The sequence below is a fragment of the Rhea pennata genome, chromosome 2 (assembly GCF_028389875.1).
Source record: "Rhea pennata isolate bPtePen1 chromosome 2, bPtePen1.pri, whole genome shotgun sequence".
Classification (NCBI taxonomy): domain Eukaryota; kingdom Metazoa; phylum Chordata; class Aves; order Rheiformes; family Rheidae; genus Rhea; species Rhea pennata.
The window spans coordinates 66,324,787-66,344,239 of NC_084664.1; the positions used below are offsets into that span (position 1 = coordinate 66,324,787).

At 37.3% G+C, this 19,453-nt stretch overlaps 1 protein-coding gene across 8 annotated transcripts in view; it reads left to right on the plus strand.

Annotated features, from left to right (window-relative positions):
- Window positions 1-19,453, plus strand: part of FHOD3 (formin homology 2 domain containing 3) — a 404,460-nt gene that overhangs the window by 355,614 nt on the left and 29,393 nt on the right. For all 8 annotated transcript variants that reach the window (XM_062569631.1, XM_062569632.1, XM_062569637.1 and 5 more), the window contains 4 exons: window positions 4,262-4,381; window positions 4,863-5,024; window positions 17,002-17,192; window positions 18,092-18,284. In XM_062569631.1, coding sequence (XP_062425615.1) covers window positions 4,262-4,381; window positions 4,863-5,024; window positions 17,002-17,192; window positions 18,092-18,284 — 666 coding nt within the window. The remainder of the gene's footprint in view (window positions 1-4,261; window positions 4,382-4,862; window positions 5,025-17,001; window positions 17,193-18,091; window positions 18,285-19,453) is intronic.

The window sequence follows — 19,453 nt, forward strand, 5'->3', positions numbered from 1 at the left end:
CTTGTATGTGTATTTGTGTTTGTGTGTGTGTATGCGTATTTAAGAATTGGTATAACTTTGTGTGTTACAGATTCTGAGAAGTGGCACATGCTTCTCTGCAAATGTGTTAAGTTTATCTAGCCATGAGTACTGAACAATTTATATAACAGCAATTGATTTGCAGATGATACTGTTAAGCTTATTCAATCTTTGCTTAATTTTCTTAGATTTTAGGAAATACTACCACACTAATTTTCAGTATATACTTTTCTAGTTATGAAATTTTATTACATTTCAAAATGTGAATTTCTGACTTGTAAAATATAAAATCTGTATATCTGGCTTGAATATTTTTTGCTGTATTTTTCTCTGGTATAGCTTCTTAGCCTTTTTCGAAGTTACCACAAGGCTAAATCCTACATTTTATGTGTGCTAAGTTAGCTATAGCTGCTGGTCTGTCTCTATACCTAGAAATTCTATCTTCTTCCCTATGAAAAGAATTAACATTTAAAGCACTACTAAAAAAGCTACAGTAATTTAGTAATTTTCATTTTGTTGATCCTGTAGTGTTTATGTAACAAGGCTAAGAAATTGTTAGCTAAAATTCATAGAATGTTAGTATCAAATGTCTCAGGTATCTAAGTTATTCTCTGAAGTGATAGCATAAGACAACCAACATTTTTATCCATATTGTAGGGGAACAGGCCTAAGTATGGTACTTATAATAAAATGGTAGTAACACGTAATAACAGTGATAAAATAGGAGAAGCATATGATAAGTGGTTTAACAGACAAAAATCTCTGACAGCTTGGTTTTTATTTGGGTAAAATGAGATATATAGGATGAGACATTAGAGGTGCAAGAGAAAGATCAGCTGAGGCTCTCCATGAACAAAAGCTTACGCTTACATTCCAGGTAACCAATAAACATATGCCTTATTTAGACTGTCATAAGATATCATAAGCATATCCAATAATATATAGTTTAAAGTAGTTTCTATTGCAGTTTAAGAAAACAGAAGAGTTCCACGACCTGGTAACATCCTTCTGTTCTATGTTCTTGCAGAAGATCCATCTGCAAATGGACAAACCCTTCCTGAAACTTAGGTGCCAAATTACCTGCACAGTTTTTGTCCATTTTTGTCCAATGTTTGCAATATTTTTTAATTAGGAAAATTCATAAAAATTCAAAATACACTCACATTATTTATCAAGTAACACTAGTATTTGATCTAGAAAATCAATGATCCTGATTATTTTGTCCATAGAGCTGCAAGTTCTAGTGGGTCCACAGTATCATGAAAATGAAGACCTGAACTGTTGACATAAGGCCAGGCTCTGGGATTATCAGCCCATTCCTTAGACTTATTTCTAGATCAGCTGAGACCAAGATTTCATCTAAGCAGAACAGCAGAACTTAGCTCCATCTCTGATGGCCTGAAGGAAAAATGACATTAAATTGTTCAAGAAAAAGATTAAGTTATTTATCAATAGTGAGATATGTTTGTAGAAAAGCTTTTCAGAGATAATGAAGGAAATTAACTAAATTAACTAATTAACTAAAATAATTCAGGGTACATTTGTAGGGAATACTCTTGGTCTGTGATAAGCTGAACTACAGGAATGAATGTTCATGCTTGGCTATTTACAGACTGTACCAGTGACAGTTAAGGTACAATTGCACTTTCACTGTAAGCCATTTGAGCAGCAGAAGGTGTATTTTGTATGAAGTTTGATCAGATTGATGCGTTATGTTGGATATTCAAACTTAAGCCTCTAAAATAAGGGAGAACTCTTTCTAAATGATCTGTTTTAAAGATTTCATGTGTGTAATGTTTTAAAATGTCGACAGCTGGAAAAGGTGCTGTATACCTGCTGTAAGATCATTAATGGAACCACAATTTTTCTTGCTATCTTTTGGTGTCGTATTTTAAAGTTACGAACAGAGGAGGTAGAGTTTTAAATCCTCATTTTCAGACTTTTGATTGCTCTGTTCCTGAAAAATAATACTGTGTTACTGCTAGTTCTCTGTACCGAATTATTTATGATGCAAACACCATCAAATTTCATTATTTCATAGGGAGTTTAAAAGTCTTAGAACGAGGAATAGAGCGTTTAGTTGTCCTAAATCAGATTTTTTTTTTCTTATGATCACTCTGGGTAAATATATCTTTAGTGCTGACAACTTTAAAGGATCATAAATGGATATAAACTGGTGTAGAAATGAGAATGATTAAGTTGGAAGAGAAAAGGATTTGGTTTGGTTTCTCTTCTGCGCAAAAAGATTTTTTTGCAATCCTGAATCTTGTCTCCCTGTAGGCAGTATGCTAGCGAAATAAATCTTGAAAAGATTGTACTTCAGAATGGTGCTTGAACTGCCTGAAAATTAAAAAAAAAAAACGGCATCAGAGTTTTCTGAAGTTTTACGATATGATCCTGATGCTTTCTGTTCTTTTAAAATTCCATGATACTTGCAGCAGATGAGTCTTGACTATGACTAATGGTCATATAGACCATCCAAATCACAGATTTTACCCCTCAAAGAAAAGCATAGAGGTGAACTTGTATACTAAACTCAACTTGTTACCAGTACAGCAGATTGCATATGCCAGGGCATTGGTACAGGATGTGTGCACTAGGTCCTCCCTGTCCCGGGTACACTGGATTCATAGCCGAGCGCATTTGTGTGTGTGTTGAGCATTTCTCTGGGATTATCAGAGGTCTCACAGCCAGAAATTCTGGAAGAGTCCTGAAGTTTCACTCATGTCTGTTTACACAATGTCTAGTATGCTGGGTTTGATTCTTTCTCAATGATGCAATGAAACCAAAAATAAAGCATAATTATAAATGTGTACTCTATGTAAGAAATCCTGTGCTTGAATAGCTCGCATGTGAATAGCTGAATGAAGGGCTATCATATGGCCTCCTTATAAGCCTTTTATTTACCTTTATATCCATCTTCAAAACGCAACCTTTCAGAAATGATTTAAGACAATTTGCAAATTGATGCAAGTAAAAAAGAGTTCCAAAATCTGTGTTTATAGCAAATTTATAGCAGTTTGATTCATCTTATAATGCAGCAAAGAAACTCTTAACTTGTAAATCAGTTCAAAAATTCTGTGCAGCAGTTTATTGATTTTCGTTTAACTTGATAATGTCTTAGATTGTTTAGCACCTTTCTTTTGATGTATAAATTACTTTGTTTTCCATGTCATCTATTAATTTGTCCCAAATTTGCCGTATTCTTTTCAAGAGAGAAGTTTTACTGTATTGACTGGAAATGCACATTTGCTTCATCTCCTTTCTCTTATTTATTGTAAAATATCACTACAATTGTTGAGTGAGCCATTATATTTCCCTTATTAAAGTTCTCAAATACTGTGCTTCTTGGTCTAGAGTAACAGCTTAATTTTGGCTTCTTAGATCATAAACAGTGTAATAATTTGGGAAAAGAATGCTGCTCATGCATGACTGGGATGACATTTAGAGATAGAAACGATGTGAACTATATGTACTTTATTACGCATACAAAATAAATAATCCAAGGCCTCACACAGAGACGTAGAAATAAGCTCACTCGTCTCAATTAGCCTCTCTGTCTTCCTTTGAACTCTCTGGGGTAGTTCACTTCCTGAGGTAATGGAAGAGAATTTATGTTTTCCAGTCTATCAGTTTACAGACCTATTCTTAGATAACGTGTATGGATGGAGGATACATTAAGGTAAAAGATTAAAATGAGACCACTTTGGTAAAGCTTGGTATTTGTGGTATTTTTTCAGTTTTAAAGCCACTCAAGGACTAATAACTCAGAGGTGGCCACCACTTGGAGAGAGCTTTAAGGTCAGGCTGCAGTTGTCAAATAAGACAGGACTTTAACTTCTTGTTGCTTTTTCAAGGATTAAAAAGTGTAGTTGCAAGAAGTTTCATTATCGGGGTGTGTGTGTGTGTGTGTGTTTTTAATGCCTCTAATTCAAGTACAAGAGCCCCTTCACTGATACTACCTCTTGTATTTGGAATCATAGAATATCCCCAGGACAAGTAAGGCAATTGCATACATAAACAAGCAACACTAGGAAAGTATTTTATGTATTTCTTCGCTGTCCTTGCATGTGATTTATTAGCTGGAACATGGAAGAAAGCCAGCACACACGGCCAGTTTGCACTCTTCAAGACGCCAGTTCAGGAACTTTTTGCAGTTATTAATCTAAACCACAGGGCTAAAAACTAGAAGCAACTATAGCAAACTACAGCCTTTGCTTTCTTGTTTCTCTTCTTATGGCAGGAAGTTGCAGAGCCACTTTTAGACCTGAAGGAAGGAATGGACCAGCTGGAGCATAACAAAACATTGGGATTTATCCTTTCTACTCTCCTAGCCATTGGGAACTTTCTGAATGGAACCAATGTAAGCCTTGTGCCTTTGCATCTCTTCAAGAGCTTCTGCTTCAGAAAACAAAAATCAAAACTGTTTTTGCACAGTTACAACCCAGTATTTGTTTCTTATCAGAAAAGTAGTTTAGAAAACAGAATTTACTGTTTCTTTTAATTTTGTTTCATGAATTTACTTTGCCTCTTTCAGCATTATTTGGAAGAAATTTAGGGCCAGGCACTTTTCTGGTGCAAGTGCCTTGAGTTCAGTGTTGTTACTTCCTCTTCAAACTGAGAACTGTGTCATTAGTCACTTCACTGCAGATGGAATGATTTTAGGCCTACTATTCAGCAAGTTAAAAATAATTATAATAGTAATAAAATTGGTGTTGATGTAGGATTCTTCTTCTTCCCCCACTGCCCCTCCTTGGTGAAAATTTTCTTCTACTAATCTGCAGGGGAAGGAGTAAATATTTTTATTTTAAACTTCTTGCCTGTTTCCCCTTCCCTTCCTGCAGGCCAAAGCTTTTGAGTTGAGCTACCTCGAGAAGGTTCCAGAAGTCAAGGACACGGTGCACAAGCAGTCCCTTCTGCACCACGTCTGCACTATGGTGGTGGAGAAATTCCCGGACAGCACCGATCTTTATTCCGAGATTGGGGCCATCACTAGGTCAGCCAAGGTATGTCTGGCGAGAAAATATATATATATGGTTTTATATAAACTCTTGGAAGTGCAAGAGGTATAGGATATTTTTTTCCTTTTTTATTATTCTTTGATGTTCTTCCTCCGTAGTCATAGAATCACAGAATGGTTGAGGTTGGAAGGGACCTCTGGAGATCATCTAGTCTGACCCTCCTGCTCAAGCAGGGTCACCTAGAGCATGATGCGCAGGATTGCATCCAGGCAGGTTTTGAATATCTCCAGAGAAGGAGCCTCCACAGCCTCTCTGGACAACCTGGTCCAGTGCTCTGTCACTCTCACAGCGAAGAAATTCCACTTCACGTTCAGGGGGAACTTCCTGTGCTTCAATTTCTGCCCACTGCCTCTTGTCCTGTCACTGGGCACCACTGGAAAGAGTGGTCACAGCACTTATTACGAATATAGTTGTGTCTTGGCATTCATGAGGAATTTTAAAGATAGCAGTACGGTCTCTTTTGAGCTTTATATCTGTCTGTCAGGTGGTTTCCTCATCAAGGCAGCCATCTTACGACATCTGCCAAACAATAGTACTGGCTTTCTGGAGCTTTCCTCACCGGTACCAGTTATGGAAAACACAACTATAATGGTAGTTATTGCCATTAATGTATATAACTATTAGGAACAATTTTCAGGTTAATATTTTATTTGACTAATATCTTCAGCTTTATTTTGACATTTGAGGAAATGTAGTCTCTTAGTGCGAATACTTCTCTTTATATATTTCAAAGGCACTGTAAGGAAGGCACTTTTCTTAGTAATAAAACTGTCTCCAGAAGAAAAGTGCTATTGGAATATTTTATGTAACTCCCTTTTTTGTCCTTCTTATGATGATAATTTTGATGTTTACGTTTTATTTCCCTGGTTCCTAAATGAAGGAAACTTGTGGCAGCGCCTCTTTTAAAAAACAGTAAGTCAATGGCTAGTGCACAGACCTGGTTGTGGGCTACATTTGACATGAAAAATGTTTATTTCTACTGCTAGCAGTCATGATAGAAATGCTGCAGCTTCACTCTTCAAGCTTTCAGAGTGCGAGTTTTCATGGATGACACTTGAAAGCAATATATTGTTCATTAATGGAGTAAATTTGACAGAGTATCATCAGAAGGTAGCGAACATGAAAACTGTTTTTGGCAGTCACTTCTCACATGAAAAAAGAAATAATTACTAGAGAGAATCCATCTAGTTCAGTGTCTTCACTCTGACAGTAGCGAATGCGAGCTGCTGGAGAGGAGAGCACAAGAAGCTTGAAGTAGGTGGAAGATCTCTTCTAGAAGATCATTTTTTCATGAGTCATAATAATTAAAACTCATTATATCCATTAAAATGGAGAAATGAATTGAAGAAAATCATATTAAAAATCCTGTATAAATAATATTTTCTTAAACCTCTGTAGGAGTCGAATCTTATCCTGGCTCATAATACAGTTCTTGCCACAATGCATTTTGTAGTCCAGCTTTGCTTGGTGTTGAATTTGCCAGTTTCCTCTTCCTTCTCAGAATTTACTGGCTGAATATATTGAACTCTCTCAACGTCTTTTATCTCTCTATTTCATGGAATCATAGCACAATTTAGGTTGGAAAGGGGCTACTGGAGGCCATCTGGTCCATTACCCTGTTCAGTGCAGACCCGACTTAAACTGGGCTGCTTAGAGCCATGTCTCAAATGTCTGTGTCTAAAATCTTAAAATCTGCCTTCCATGTCTTCTTTTGTTTTTGTTTGTTTGTTTGTTTTGAGGGTTTTTTTTGACTGTTGCTATTCTTTTCTCATCGGTCTTTGCTGAACTGTTCACAAGGATATCCAGGCAATTTAGAACTCAGCAAGATACATGGAGTAGTCCAAACTACTGCCTGCAAAGTGCATTTGTTTGCAATCTAAAGTAATGGCCATGATATGCTGAATGTATTTTCCATTCAAATAGATCAACTGCTTGTCTCTTAAATCGCTAATAATCTTCGCCAGACAGGACTAATCTGAGGAATCTTTTGCCTTCTGTAGATTTTAGCATCCTCGTGTGCTTCCTTGTTTCCAGATAGCTTTTTAAATATATATTACAAACCATGAGACACCTGCTGTTAACCCTCTGACCAGATGAGAATCAGTATCTATTCCTTCTTTGCTTTTGCTCTCTTAACCTCACACTTCATTAGTATCCTCCCCAAGGCTTCCTGTCAACATTTTAAAATCTAATTTTGTTTATTAGCTCTCATCTAGCTACTGTTTTACCAATATATTCAGAATCTAGTGATTTTCTAGATGTTTTGTTATTGCATTTTTATTTATCCTTTAGGTTACCAGATACAGTAGCCAGGCTTAGAGCTGTACAGTTCCCTCATCAACCTTGTTGTGTTTGTAAAAGAGTGTTGAAACTTTTGCTATCCTTTGGTTCTCCAAGTAACTAAGTGTTCTGAAAAGGAACTCATTTTAGCTAGCAGCTCAATTGCTTTATTTTAATTACTTTCAGAAGTCTTGGCTTCTGGTTGTTTACCACTTCGTAATCTATCCTCCTCCTCCAACACATTTGTTTTTGCAATTGACTATTTGCTCTTAGTTCACATCTCTTCTAAAAACAACCCCATAAAATGAAAGTAGTTACCTGGGTAGATTTATCCCCAGCATCCTCAGTGGTGAAGCTGGATGAAAAGCTGTTTTGCTTCCCTTCCATAACTTCTGTCTTCCTCAGTTTCTCTCTTTTGCCCCCAGTGATCCAGGACCTCCTACATATTTTTCTTATTTTGGATACCTTAAAGGAATTTGTGGGGTTTGTTTTATTTCCTAAGATCTTTGCTCTTTGGATTTCATTTCTGCCCTTCTATTTTTCTTCTTGTGTAGCCTATGTTTAGGCTCTGTTTTATTGCCTTTATTCACTAAGACTGGTTTCTCAAGAAAAGTTGTTTTTTATTTTTGATTTTGGGGGGATTTCCTTTTTTTTTTTTATTGTTGTTGTTGTTGTTGCTGCTGCTGTTTTTTTACTTTGAATAATTCCTCATTTCTTAACATTTAGGTATGCTGGTTTCTAATTTCCTGCTTCTTCTCTTTAAGAAGTTATTTCATTTTTTTTAGATTGTGACCAAGTTAAATCAGTAACATGAAAATTGTTGTAAAAGATAGAAAAAAAAAGCCCTTATCTTTCAAAATCCACAGCATTATTTGCTGTGTAATCTCAAGTGAAACTTCTGTTTTTCAGCCTTAGAAAGTAGAAGAAAGCTTAACCCAGTGCTGTTGTTTTTTAAAACATTTCTTGAAAGCTTTTTAGGTCAGAGACGATACAAAAGTGAGCACGATCTTTCAGTCTGTGGTTTGCTGTTCTAGAGACCCTGCCCAAAGAGGATGAAATTCTGAAAGGCCAGACAAAATCACATTAGGAGAAATTACAGCCTTAACCTTCCCCGTGACGCCCAAGGTCTTCTGACTTGGGATGTTCCTACATGTATTCTACCGCTGATGGATTACTGTAACAAGCTCTATTCCCACTTGCCACAAATCAAAGAATTAGGACAGGGAAGACATCCAAGCTGCCCTCTTCAAGGGAATGTTCACAGAATAGGCGAAACCTTGGTTTAGGAAAGCTGACCGGAAAGGAGAACTAATACTTCACTGTGGATTAGGTGGCGTTTTGAGCTCCATTTCATCTATAAACATCTTTCAGAAACCACAAAGGCTAAACAATTTCCATCCTATAGATAAACAGAGATGCCTCTTCCCTTGAGATGCACATCATACAAGCGTTTCCCAAGCCTTAGTTCATTTAGAAAAAGGGGGTGGGGGGCGTTGCTGGCTCACCGGAAAGGAGTTAGAAAGGCAAGAAACAAAATGATAAAGTTATTGCAAAACCTGTGGCCTTTTGCTGAAGGGCTGAAGTCATAAATGCCAAAAAAGCAAACACACATAAAAAAGAACAAAAAATAGAATTCTAGATGAATAAAAATATTCATAGTTGTGTAAAAATGGCTAAGTTCATGCAAGGATAGTGTAGACTCCCATGATTATAAGCACTTGCTTTTTGTTGTACATATTTTTAGGTTGTTTTTGCACTGACACTGTACCAGAACTAATCCACCTAGCTTGGAAACAGAGTTTCAGGCACCTAGCTTTCTGCAGTTAAAACCCAGCATTGTTTCTCGTACTTTGCTTACTAGTACAACACAGAGAGGCCATGTCAGCGCTAATACCGTTTCTGTATTCTTATTAAAAAATCTGCATCTTCTTTCTAATCTCCAGAAATGATTTTCCCCGTGTCAGAAAGCTGGTCAGCTCCCTCCACTACTTTTTTTGTCACTGTTTCTAACCCCTGCAGAAGATCTTTGTGCTGCACATGCTAGGCAGCAGAGAGGTAGGCAACTTTAAAAAGTAAGCAAGTAGAAATGTTAACATAGAGGAGGGGGCAAGGACTGCTAGCAAGAAAGAACTTATAATTACACTGACACATGTACAGGGGAGCAAGAAGTCTGCAGCTACCTCCCAGGTAATTCAAAGGGCTCAGCATGTATCCATGAGGAAAAGGAAGTGGCTGCAGCAGAAGTGCTGTTCTGGTATGCTGTGGCTTCTGCTTCCTATGCCAAAAGCATAGGAAGGTGGAGGAGGAGGAGGGAAACAAGGAAGATCATGAGATCATACCGTCTCCACTCTGCTTCAGCAGGCCTTCTCTTGTCTTGCTGGACGGGAACAAATGCAAAATGTCAGATTGTTTTCCATGAATAGGTTGACTGGAGGGGTGGTGGAAAGCAGTGTGCAGGGGCATGGGTTAGCAGGAGCAGAGCTGAAGAAAAAGCCACAGTATATGTGTGTGTGCGTGTGTGTGTGCGCATGTGTGTGTGTGTGTGTGTGTGTGTGTGTGAGAGAGAGAGAGAGAGAGAGAGAGAGAACTGACTGCATGGCGAACTTGGGCAAGGGGGAAAAGATCTTCAGGGAGACATGTGGCAAGTGAGACTTCAGTATTCTGTCTGCAAGAAAACAAATTGAACATAGCATATGGAACAGGAATTTGTGTGTGGAAAAGGTTGCCCCGAGAAGTTGTAGAGTCACTATCCTTGGAGCTGTTCAAAAGCCATCTGGACAGGGTGCTGGGCAGCCTGCTGTAGGTGACCCCACTTGAGCAGGAAAGTTGGAGTAAGATGATCTGTGAGAGAGTTCCAACCTCAACTATTCTGTGATTCTGTATATACCTGACAGTATAGTAGTGTTTCAATAACAGTCCAAGTGAAATGACTGCAAGCAGTTTTGAACGTGCCATAACATCAGAAGTGATCTGCATCACACTACTTACTTGCTTTGCGGAGAGATCCCATATTAGTATTTTTATTTTAGATTGTTTGGGGAACTAAAGTGCAATGGAGATGTGTAAATAATTGCATGGACTTATCTCATTATAACCCAGTAAGTGACTCTGTCTTTTAATTTCTAATCAGTGGATTGTTCAGGTGTTCTCATTTCCAAAATTGTTTTGGTGAGATGCCATCTCTGACCCTTCTAATTGTACAATTAGAAATGTACAGAGAAAAACTCCTTTATGCTTTTACTTTTGAGACCTGACATCCTCTTCACTTTTAATATGTGACCAACAGTGTGGAAGTTGAGCCAACTTTAGTCTTGGGATGATTCTTGTGACACTCAGTGAAGTGAGGCCATCTGGACATGCTGGAGTAGAGGTTGAATGTCCGCTATGAAGGTCACTGCACTGAAATGACAATGTATTTACAAGGAGCAAATCTCAGAACTTCATTTGGCCCTGAACTAGCTTGGGAAAAGAGGAGGATTCAGGTTCCCTGCCAGAACTCATACCTTGTGAGAATGAACAGTCTGACTCTAAATTATAAACAGCTCAAACTAGGCTGTGGTCCACTATAGAAATTATCTTGAACTTTGAAGAGAGAAAGATTATTTTCTGTGATTATGTATGGCTTTCTGTTACACATGATGAATTTATTGTAATTTTAAGACTACATTTGCCTTAAAGTATTGATCATGTTTTTAATAGCACTTTGCAGGTAGAATAAAAACACAGGTTTTTATAAAAATCCAGGTTTTGCTTGGAAAATGTTTGGATTTGGTACGGTCTCCATAAAAAGAAATAATCTTTGATAATAGACAATATATATGGTAAAAAATGGTAGAAAAGCCATAAAAGATACTAAGGGTACATAAGTTATTCACTGGTCTTCAAAATAAAACTTTGGATAATTTGCACTGGTTTTCATAAGTGCTTTTCAAGTAGAAACCTCAGCATAATGTGGACTTGCTTCATCACTTTCCCTCCATTTATTTGTTATATTTTGTTTTTTTCCCCTCTTCAATCCAGTTGCCACGTTTCTGACCCTGTTTAAGGGTTGGTTACAAATGCAGGAGACAGGAAATGTTATTGTAATGAGATGCAGCATCCTTGATTTGAATACAGTTTTGTACTCATGGTAGTGGTGAGCTTGTCCCAGAGAATACAGATTTACTTGGAAGAGAAAACTTGTGTGTAAAGCACATTCCAGATGAGGGAATTCAGAAGGAAAATAACCTTTTCTCTTACAACAACTACAGTGGTTTGCTGTGTACAGCAACATACACCTAGAATTGTATATGCTGCCCTAAGGAGTATATAGCACAAGATGCTTAAGATTGCAGTCAACTCATTTAATCACTAGTGTCACCTGAAAGTAGTCTTCCTCCTTCCCTCTTCCATGGAACAAATAATGAGTCCAATTTCTCCATTTCCATGTGAGATTTGTGGCCAGCAGCAGAGAGCGCGGACAAGTGATACCCCAACCCAAAGACTGTTACTCTCTAAAACGCGTCCTTCTTGAATGACTGGAACATGATTTGGCATTAGAAAGTTAGAATTAGAAAGTTTTGAATTTATACATACAGTAGGCAATACTGAATTAATTGCGTAGAACTGATCTTGAAGAAAGTCAACATTTTAAAGACCAATATTCATGGAATCTGAAGAGGCAAGGAAGTAAATACTGAGCCACTTGATGGTAGTGGCAGTATTTGGAGAGAAATGAGTCAGGTGGAATCCAGTAATAATGGAAGGTTGTTACGGTAGTAGATATATCATGTGATATTGTAGTCTTAACCCTATGAAGTGAGAGCCCTCATGGGATAACTTTTCTTTTTTTTTTTCTTCCAAGATTTTGACACCAGAGAAAGGGTAGGTGACAAAAGAAAGGAGGATTAGAAAGAAAAGTGTTGAAATGAGTGCTGTAGTTGCTGGCATGTGGTTTGAGGGTGTCACTCTTGGTCTGAGAATTACTAGTGCAGAACATGGTGGTACGTTGGATTAGAAAATAGATTGGGGGTGGGGGGTAAGTTGCCTCTTGGTGAGGCAATGATTTCCTGAATGAGGCTGACCTTGCAGGGCTTTTGTTGGGTTAAATAGTCTTTAAATCCTATTTGGATTAACTACCTCTGGATACCCAGTTGGAGTGCAACAATGTCTACATAGGTACTTCTCAGAAGACTGAACAGTGGTGCTTAGCCAGTGATTCCATGGATAAATAAATTGTTCTGATCATTTTTCAACTACTATGGTTGCCAATGGAGAGGAACCTGGCAGGAGAAACATATGAAATATATCCCAGGAGTGTTTAGAAAGTTGCTTTCTGTAAGTTGATTTACAAATCAAAATAAATATTGCAGAGTGTCTGAAAGAAAAGTCATTTTTATTTTGCATAACAAGAGCTGAAGTCTGCTGTTTCTTTTGCCTAAGGAGAAAAAGAAAAAGATTTATTTTTAAACTTGTAGTATAAGATAATAGTAAGCAGGAGAGGCAAGGTGCACATCCTTTGCATACGTGTGTACTGAGTTGAGGAGGAAGAGGAGTGTACATTTCCACCTTCCTCAAAATCCCCGGGGCTAGACACAACGTCAACATACTGCTCTCCAGCGAGAAAGCTTTAACAATCATTTCAGATTGCTTTTTCTTTGTTCAGTGGAGCATAATTATAAAATACTGCCACAGCAGTTTTCTCTTAGAACCTTCTCTTCTGTTGTCTCGTGGAGGCAAAATTTGATGTGAAACTCATCTAAATTCCATCTTAGTCATGGTATGACCTTCCAGCTGGAAGTAGGGATTAGTCCTTTCGAAAAAGAAAGAAAGAAAAAAATATGATTCATCTCTACCGTTATGCAACATCAATTAGTAAAGAGTTGGAAATAAACATGTGAATAAAAAGTACAATCTACAATCCATTGAGAATGATGTGGTGCTGGCAGGAAAGTAGTATGGTATTTTGTGTGCTTTTTAATGTTTGCTTTATGTAGGTTAGAGTAAATAATTCTCATTACTCCACACGTTCTTCTCCTTACCCTCGAGCTACAGCATGTATCCTAATGATCATTTATCATCACTTTCAGTGTTAAAGATGTTTGTAACACCTTCAGTGTTACAAGACTGCAAAACCAAACACCAATAATAGCCTTAATGACAAAAAGGAGATTACAGGGATATTAATGAACACAGTAATTGCTTTGAGAGGTTTGTGTACCAATACTGATCTAGGTTTGGACTAATGAGCTCATCTTTCACAGTCGGTTACCTCAGTTAAAGTGAGGCTAAACTGTTGTTTTTCTAATGGACTTGTGTTGTACTTGCATTTTTCAGTGATGCAAGGACCTGCTGTTTCGTGATAGAAATATGCATAAAACAGAGAGGCTGTTGGCCACACAGTTGCAGACTGTGGACAGAGAAGAGGATCTGAGGATGACAAACTCTGTAGGATTGTGCTTTTCAGTGAAATCAGCTGTTTATAATTAAGGGAGTCAGTAGCTGTCTGTGTTGTTAATATTCCAGCACATAACAAGGCATAGAAAATGTAAGAGTTTGCAGAATAAGAGCATGTTACTCCAATGGGATTTTGATGTAATTTGCCAATTAAAAATATATACCATTATTTAAAATGACCACTAAAAGCCTGTCTAGGTGAGGGAAGATATATAAGCTTAAGATACACTAATTGCTAGATGCAGCCTGAATAATTATATCCTACTAGCCGATACCAAACAGCCATGCTGGAGCCTCTTTGTAAGTTAAACAGTTGCAGGGAAGTCCAGGTAGTAGATGAATGATTAGAGGATCCTTGTCTGTGCCGTGCTATGAAGGTTTTGCCTAGTTGCTTATCTGAACCCCTTTTGCACTGCAAGTTGTTGGCATTTGAAGACTTTCAAGCTTTCTTTAAGTGTAATTGTGGTAGGCGAGCAAGTGGCCGACAGCAAGCTGGAGCTGGTGCTAACTGGGGGGGGGATGGATGTGCTGTGTGTATTCATCGCGGGTACCTTCACTGCTTGTGACCTCTTGGCAGCTGCAGCCCGATGGTCCTGGCACGTTGTGAGGTGAAAATGTGGTAGGAGAAACTCTGCTGTTGAGTCAAGAGTTGGTTGTATGTGTGTATGAGGGGCAGGGGAGAGGCAGGCTGAAGGGACAGCACGCGGGGGAGAAATGGTGCAAGTAACAGCCTCAGGAAAGATGAAAGTGAACAAGGGAAAAGGAAGGGAGAGCATGGAGAAGGGATGAAAACTGGGTGTGTAAATTAAGCAGAGGGGATGCACTGCGGGTGACCATTATGTTACACTGTTTCCCATTAGAGAGCATCATATACTATTGCTGTTGGGGAGCAAAAAAATGTCTGTTTTCCTCTGTGGTTTAAAGTGTCATATGGGAAGTACTCTAGTGTTTCAAACTACCGGATGACTTGACAGCATTTGTGGAAGAGTCTAGATATTTTTAACTTTAGGTTTTTGCCTGCTATTCAGTCTGAACTTTTAAATCTCACTTCTGTAAGTTCTGGTAGGAAAAATCCGGTCACTAGGCTGGTTGGTTTTGGTTTTTTGTTTTGTTCATTTTGTTTTATTTTTAAAAAAGATCTTGAGACTTAGCTGTGTTAGTCAGCGTTCTGTTGGGAAACAGTTTCTAGACTATGCACCAGCATGGTTAGAGAAAACAGATGTTCTATGGTGTATCACATGCGTGAAAAATTTTCACTTAACTGTAGACCTAGAGCATTTACCTTACAGAGATGCAGGGGATTCTTGTCTCTTCGCCCTTAGAGACTTGAACCTGAGAGCTTTTTGATAGACTAAAACTCATTCTGTCTCCAGTGAAAGTTGTCATGTCATAAAATAAAAATTAAAAAGCTCAGCTATAGCGACTGAGGGGGATCCCCAGACAGGTTGGATAATTCTTTGTGGCAAGATTTAGAAATGCCTCCCCTCAGCATCTTTTGTCCCCAGTAGGAACGCTGGTATTTTTTTCCCATGTGTGTTTTAGATATACCGTCTGTGGACAACAGCAATGTGTTTATCATCAGCAAGGAAAACAATGACCTGGAGAGGGCTTCTTTTCTTTCTTTCTTTTTTTTTTTTTTTTATTTATTTAAACATACGCATTGATATTCTAATGAAAATAAAACCCCACAGCTGCTCTGCCTGCAGGGCTTTTCTAAATAGCAGAATGGATCAAAAGATGTTTTAATTTCCTTGTGAGAGGAAAAATTCATCATTTTAAATCAGGGCAAAAATGAGTCAAATCAGTACCAGGAGCTTTTTAATAATAATGCATTTCTCATGGCTATAGTCAGTACAGGTCTCAGCAGTGGGTGCTATATACAGTTGAAAATTTTATTCTGTGTTGTATAGATGCTGGAACCAGTATCAGGAACTTGAGGCTTAAAAAAATACCCAGAAAATCTTACATTGAGACTTGTCTGTAATAGAGATTGACCTGAACTGAGAAGGTTTGGATCTAGATCCAAATTTCTCCAAATTTGAACTAGTTTGTATCCAAGGCTAATTTCTAATTTTCAGCCATGAATAATTTTTAGGACCATAAGAAAATTAAACCCCATTCAAACAGTCATTCGCTATAGAGTGAAGTAAAACCTATATCTGATACTAATTTTCATTTAGTGTTATGGAATTAACTAGAGTACCAAATTCTAAAATTGCAAACTCTGCCATTTTTGGAGTTTGAGAGATAAATCTGTATTTTACAGTTTGAGTTCATCTGTATTGTGAAGTGGCATTATAAAATAAATTTTTCCTATCTTTGGAATTCAAGAACATATCGGGCAGTTGTCCATTTGCTAGGTTCATACAGTGTGCTGTGACTAGATAGTTAATGCACTTAGTCCAGTTGTTAGCAACACATCCTAAATGACTTCTCTAGACTATTGCATTTTGAACACCTTTTTTGGTTGATGAGTAAAGGAGAGCCTCTCTTTCCCCTTCTGTGGAATGAAATGACTTCTGTCCTGAAGAATGTTTCTGCAGGATGCAATAATATATTTTAACTGTGTTGACAGACTTTCTAAGCCATTATAGGATCTTGTTGCAATCTAGTAGAATCATACTATATGTCAAGTGATGCAAGTTAGCACTGAGTCCACTTACTTTGAATAGAGTTTTAAAATGTTCTGGCCTGTGAACTTTATAATTAGCAGTAGGTCATCTATTAACAAGTCGGTGTATAAGTAAGAAATATAGCCAGGTGCTTCCTAATCTGGAGAGGTATTGGCTGCATACAACAGTGAGCAGCAAGCATGGTATAAAAAGCTATTAGTAATAAAGAAAAGGATTAAGTTTAAGCTAAAGTTTAGTGTAACCTCAACAGAAATAATTGAGTCATGCAGTTCTTTGGTGTATCTGTGAAGTTATTTAGCAAGGGAAAAAGCAAACTGCAGTATTTTATTGTTCCTTCTTTAGATAGTGGGCCTCCAAAAAGAAAAATAGAAATAAGTGTGTATGGATATATTTCTTTGTTCCCATTTTTCTACTAGCATTTCATGTCTAGATAAAGTAAAACAGACAGACAGATACTTCATAATTATTTAGCAGCTTATTAATAATGTGTATTAATGTGTTGCTGCCGCTATGTTGGCCCTTTCTTATACACAAGTTGTGCAGTTCAGATATCCGAGCATGCTACTGCAGTGTTTTTGATTATAGTGTTTAATTTTCTTTCTTTTTTTTTCCAGGTTGACTTTGAACAACTTCAGGAAAACCTGTGTCAGATGGAAAGACGGTGCAAGGCATCATGGGATCACCTTAAGGCTATAGCAAAGCATGAAATGAGGCCAACTCTAAAGCAAAAAATGTCCGAATTCCTTAAGGACTGTGCAGAAAGAATTATAATCCTGAAGATTGTTCATAGAAGAATAATTAACAGGTACAGCATTAGACTGGTGATAGCCCTGGCAATATCCTGATAAATGAATTATTAATATTGTAAATTATGAAATCATAAATATTACTTTTTGAAGTGTGTAATCCGTATTCCAGCAAGCACATTCACCCAGATATGGATGGTGAGCACTTTGTCATAGACGCCTATTTAAAAGAGATCCTCGCTTCAGAAAGTTTCAGTATTTCTGATGAATTCACCAGATTCCTCTTGTGTTTATCTATCATAGACTGGAAAAAAACTTTTTATCATCAAGGATATAGATGTAGCTAAAAGGTGCTGGCATGCATTTAAACATTGTGTGCTATTGTAAATCATGTAATATAGAAGCAACAGTAGAAGTTGCAAATAGTCCAAAATCTCTGAATGCCACAGAAGTAGTAAAACTGTGAATTGAGAGTATCCCAAATTAAAGTACTTAGAAGTTAATATAATTTTATGGTCATTTTTGTGAAGCAGAAATTCTTTTCTTCCTCTGTTTCCTAGCCTGTAAATCTGCATTCTTCTTGTCTAGACTTTCCCCAGCATCCTAACAGCCTCTTTGAAGTTGTTTAATACAAATAAATAGAATCTAAACTTAATAGATACTTTCTTCTGTAACTGAAATTGCTCATTCACATGCCAAATTAGTAATATAAAGTAGATGGAGTTCCATAAACATCTTATCTCCTGCATCAGCATGGGAAAATGAGCTGAGATGAAGTTATCATAGACGAGACTTTCATGTTTTTAATTATAAAGCATGACAATGTTATGCAAAGCATCCATGAAAATTTTGTAGCACAAAAGAAATGATAGGAATTAATAAAATAATAAATGGATTCAATGAAATGGGTTTTTTTCCTAGAAACTAAGATTTTCTTCATGAACTCATTGTTTTTCAGATTTCACTCATTTTTGTTATTTATGGGCCATCCTCCCTATGCAATACGTGAAGTCAACATCAATAAGTTCTGCAAAATTATTAGTGAATTTGCTCTGGAATACCGTACCACAAGGGAACGAGTTTTGCAGCAAAAACAAAAGCGAGCTAACCACAGGGAAAGAAACAAGACCAGAGGGAAAATGATCACAGATGTAAGTGGCAAAATATATCTACCGCGGTGTGGCTTTGTAAAACTTTCTTTCAGTGAGTGTCACATAGGAAGTGTTATTTTTCTTTGGTTTTATTCTGAAGGAGTTCTTCTGCTATAAGTAATGAACTCTATTCTCTTAAAAGTCAGAAGCTGCAAGTAATTGATTATGGATATTTTTGCTGCGTACCAATTTACAGAATGTGAACAAGCCTAGATTAAGCATCTAAAAGAATGTCTCTCATTGCACAAAATCATGCAATATAGAAGCAACAGCTCTAGAATACAGCAGGGCTGGTGTGTACCTAATCAGTCAAGAATATAGAGAAATAAACCTGGAAAATTAGGCTCCTAACTGAGGGCATGATTCAGATGACAAATCATATTTTTAAGTAAGTGATTACAATTGAATGTAAAATGGAATTTTAAGCTCTCTTCCTGAGTATTCTTAACATACATCCTTTAGTCTTGCTATTTTTTATTTATATATACACACATGTGCATGCCAACACACACACGGACCAATTTTCTTCTTAACTTTAAGGCACAAAGTAGCCAACTTTATGGGAACAGACTGCTCTGGGGTTCTGAAAAAAATGATGAATTTATGTGCCCATTAGATGCTTCCTTGCAAACCTTGCTGACTGTATTCTTGATGTACTGGCAAAATAAAATAAGATTAGTTTTCTCTGCATAGTTAACTTCAAAATATCCTTGATTTTTTTTTTCTTAAGCTGATGTAGTTTGATTCAATCCAAATAAAGTTTTAAGATGTGCCAGTACTTAATAAAAGTTTCCAGCTGTCTCAAAATCCAAATCTGGAGTCTCAATTAGATGCAAGTGGTTCATCGCATATGAAGCTACCCCTGCTTTTGGCATGAGAAGTCTTAAGCTGATTACAATTTTATGGCCAAAAGCTCAGGCAACCTCAAGATATATAGATACACACACACACTCACAGACACACAGACACACACACACACACACACACACACACACAAGAACCAAATTGAGAATGTGTGAGACCCCAATCTCACACATTGACTCACAATCATATGTAGATATTTCCTGGCAGTATCCTCTTTAAATTTGGAAATATGCTTCATCTACAGGGAATGTTAAACCTGTATTATTATCTCAAAAGATTTTCCTTTTGGTCTAGCCTCATGTTAA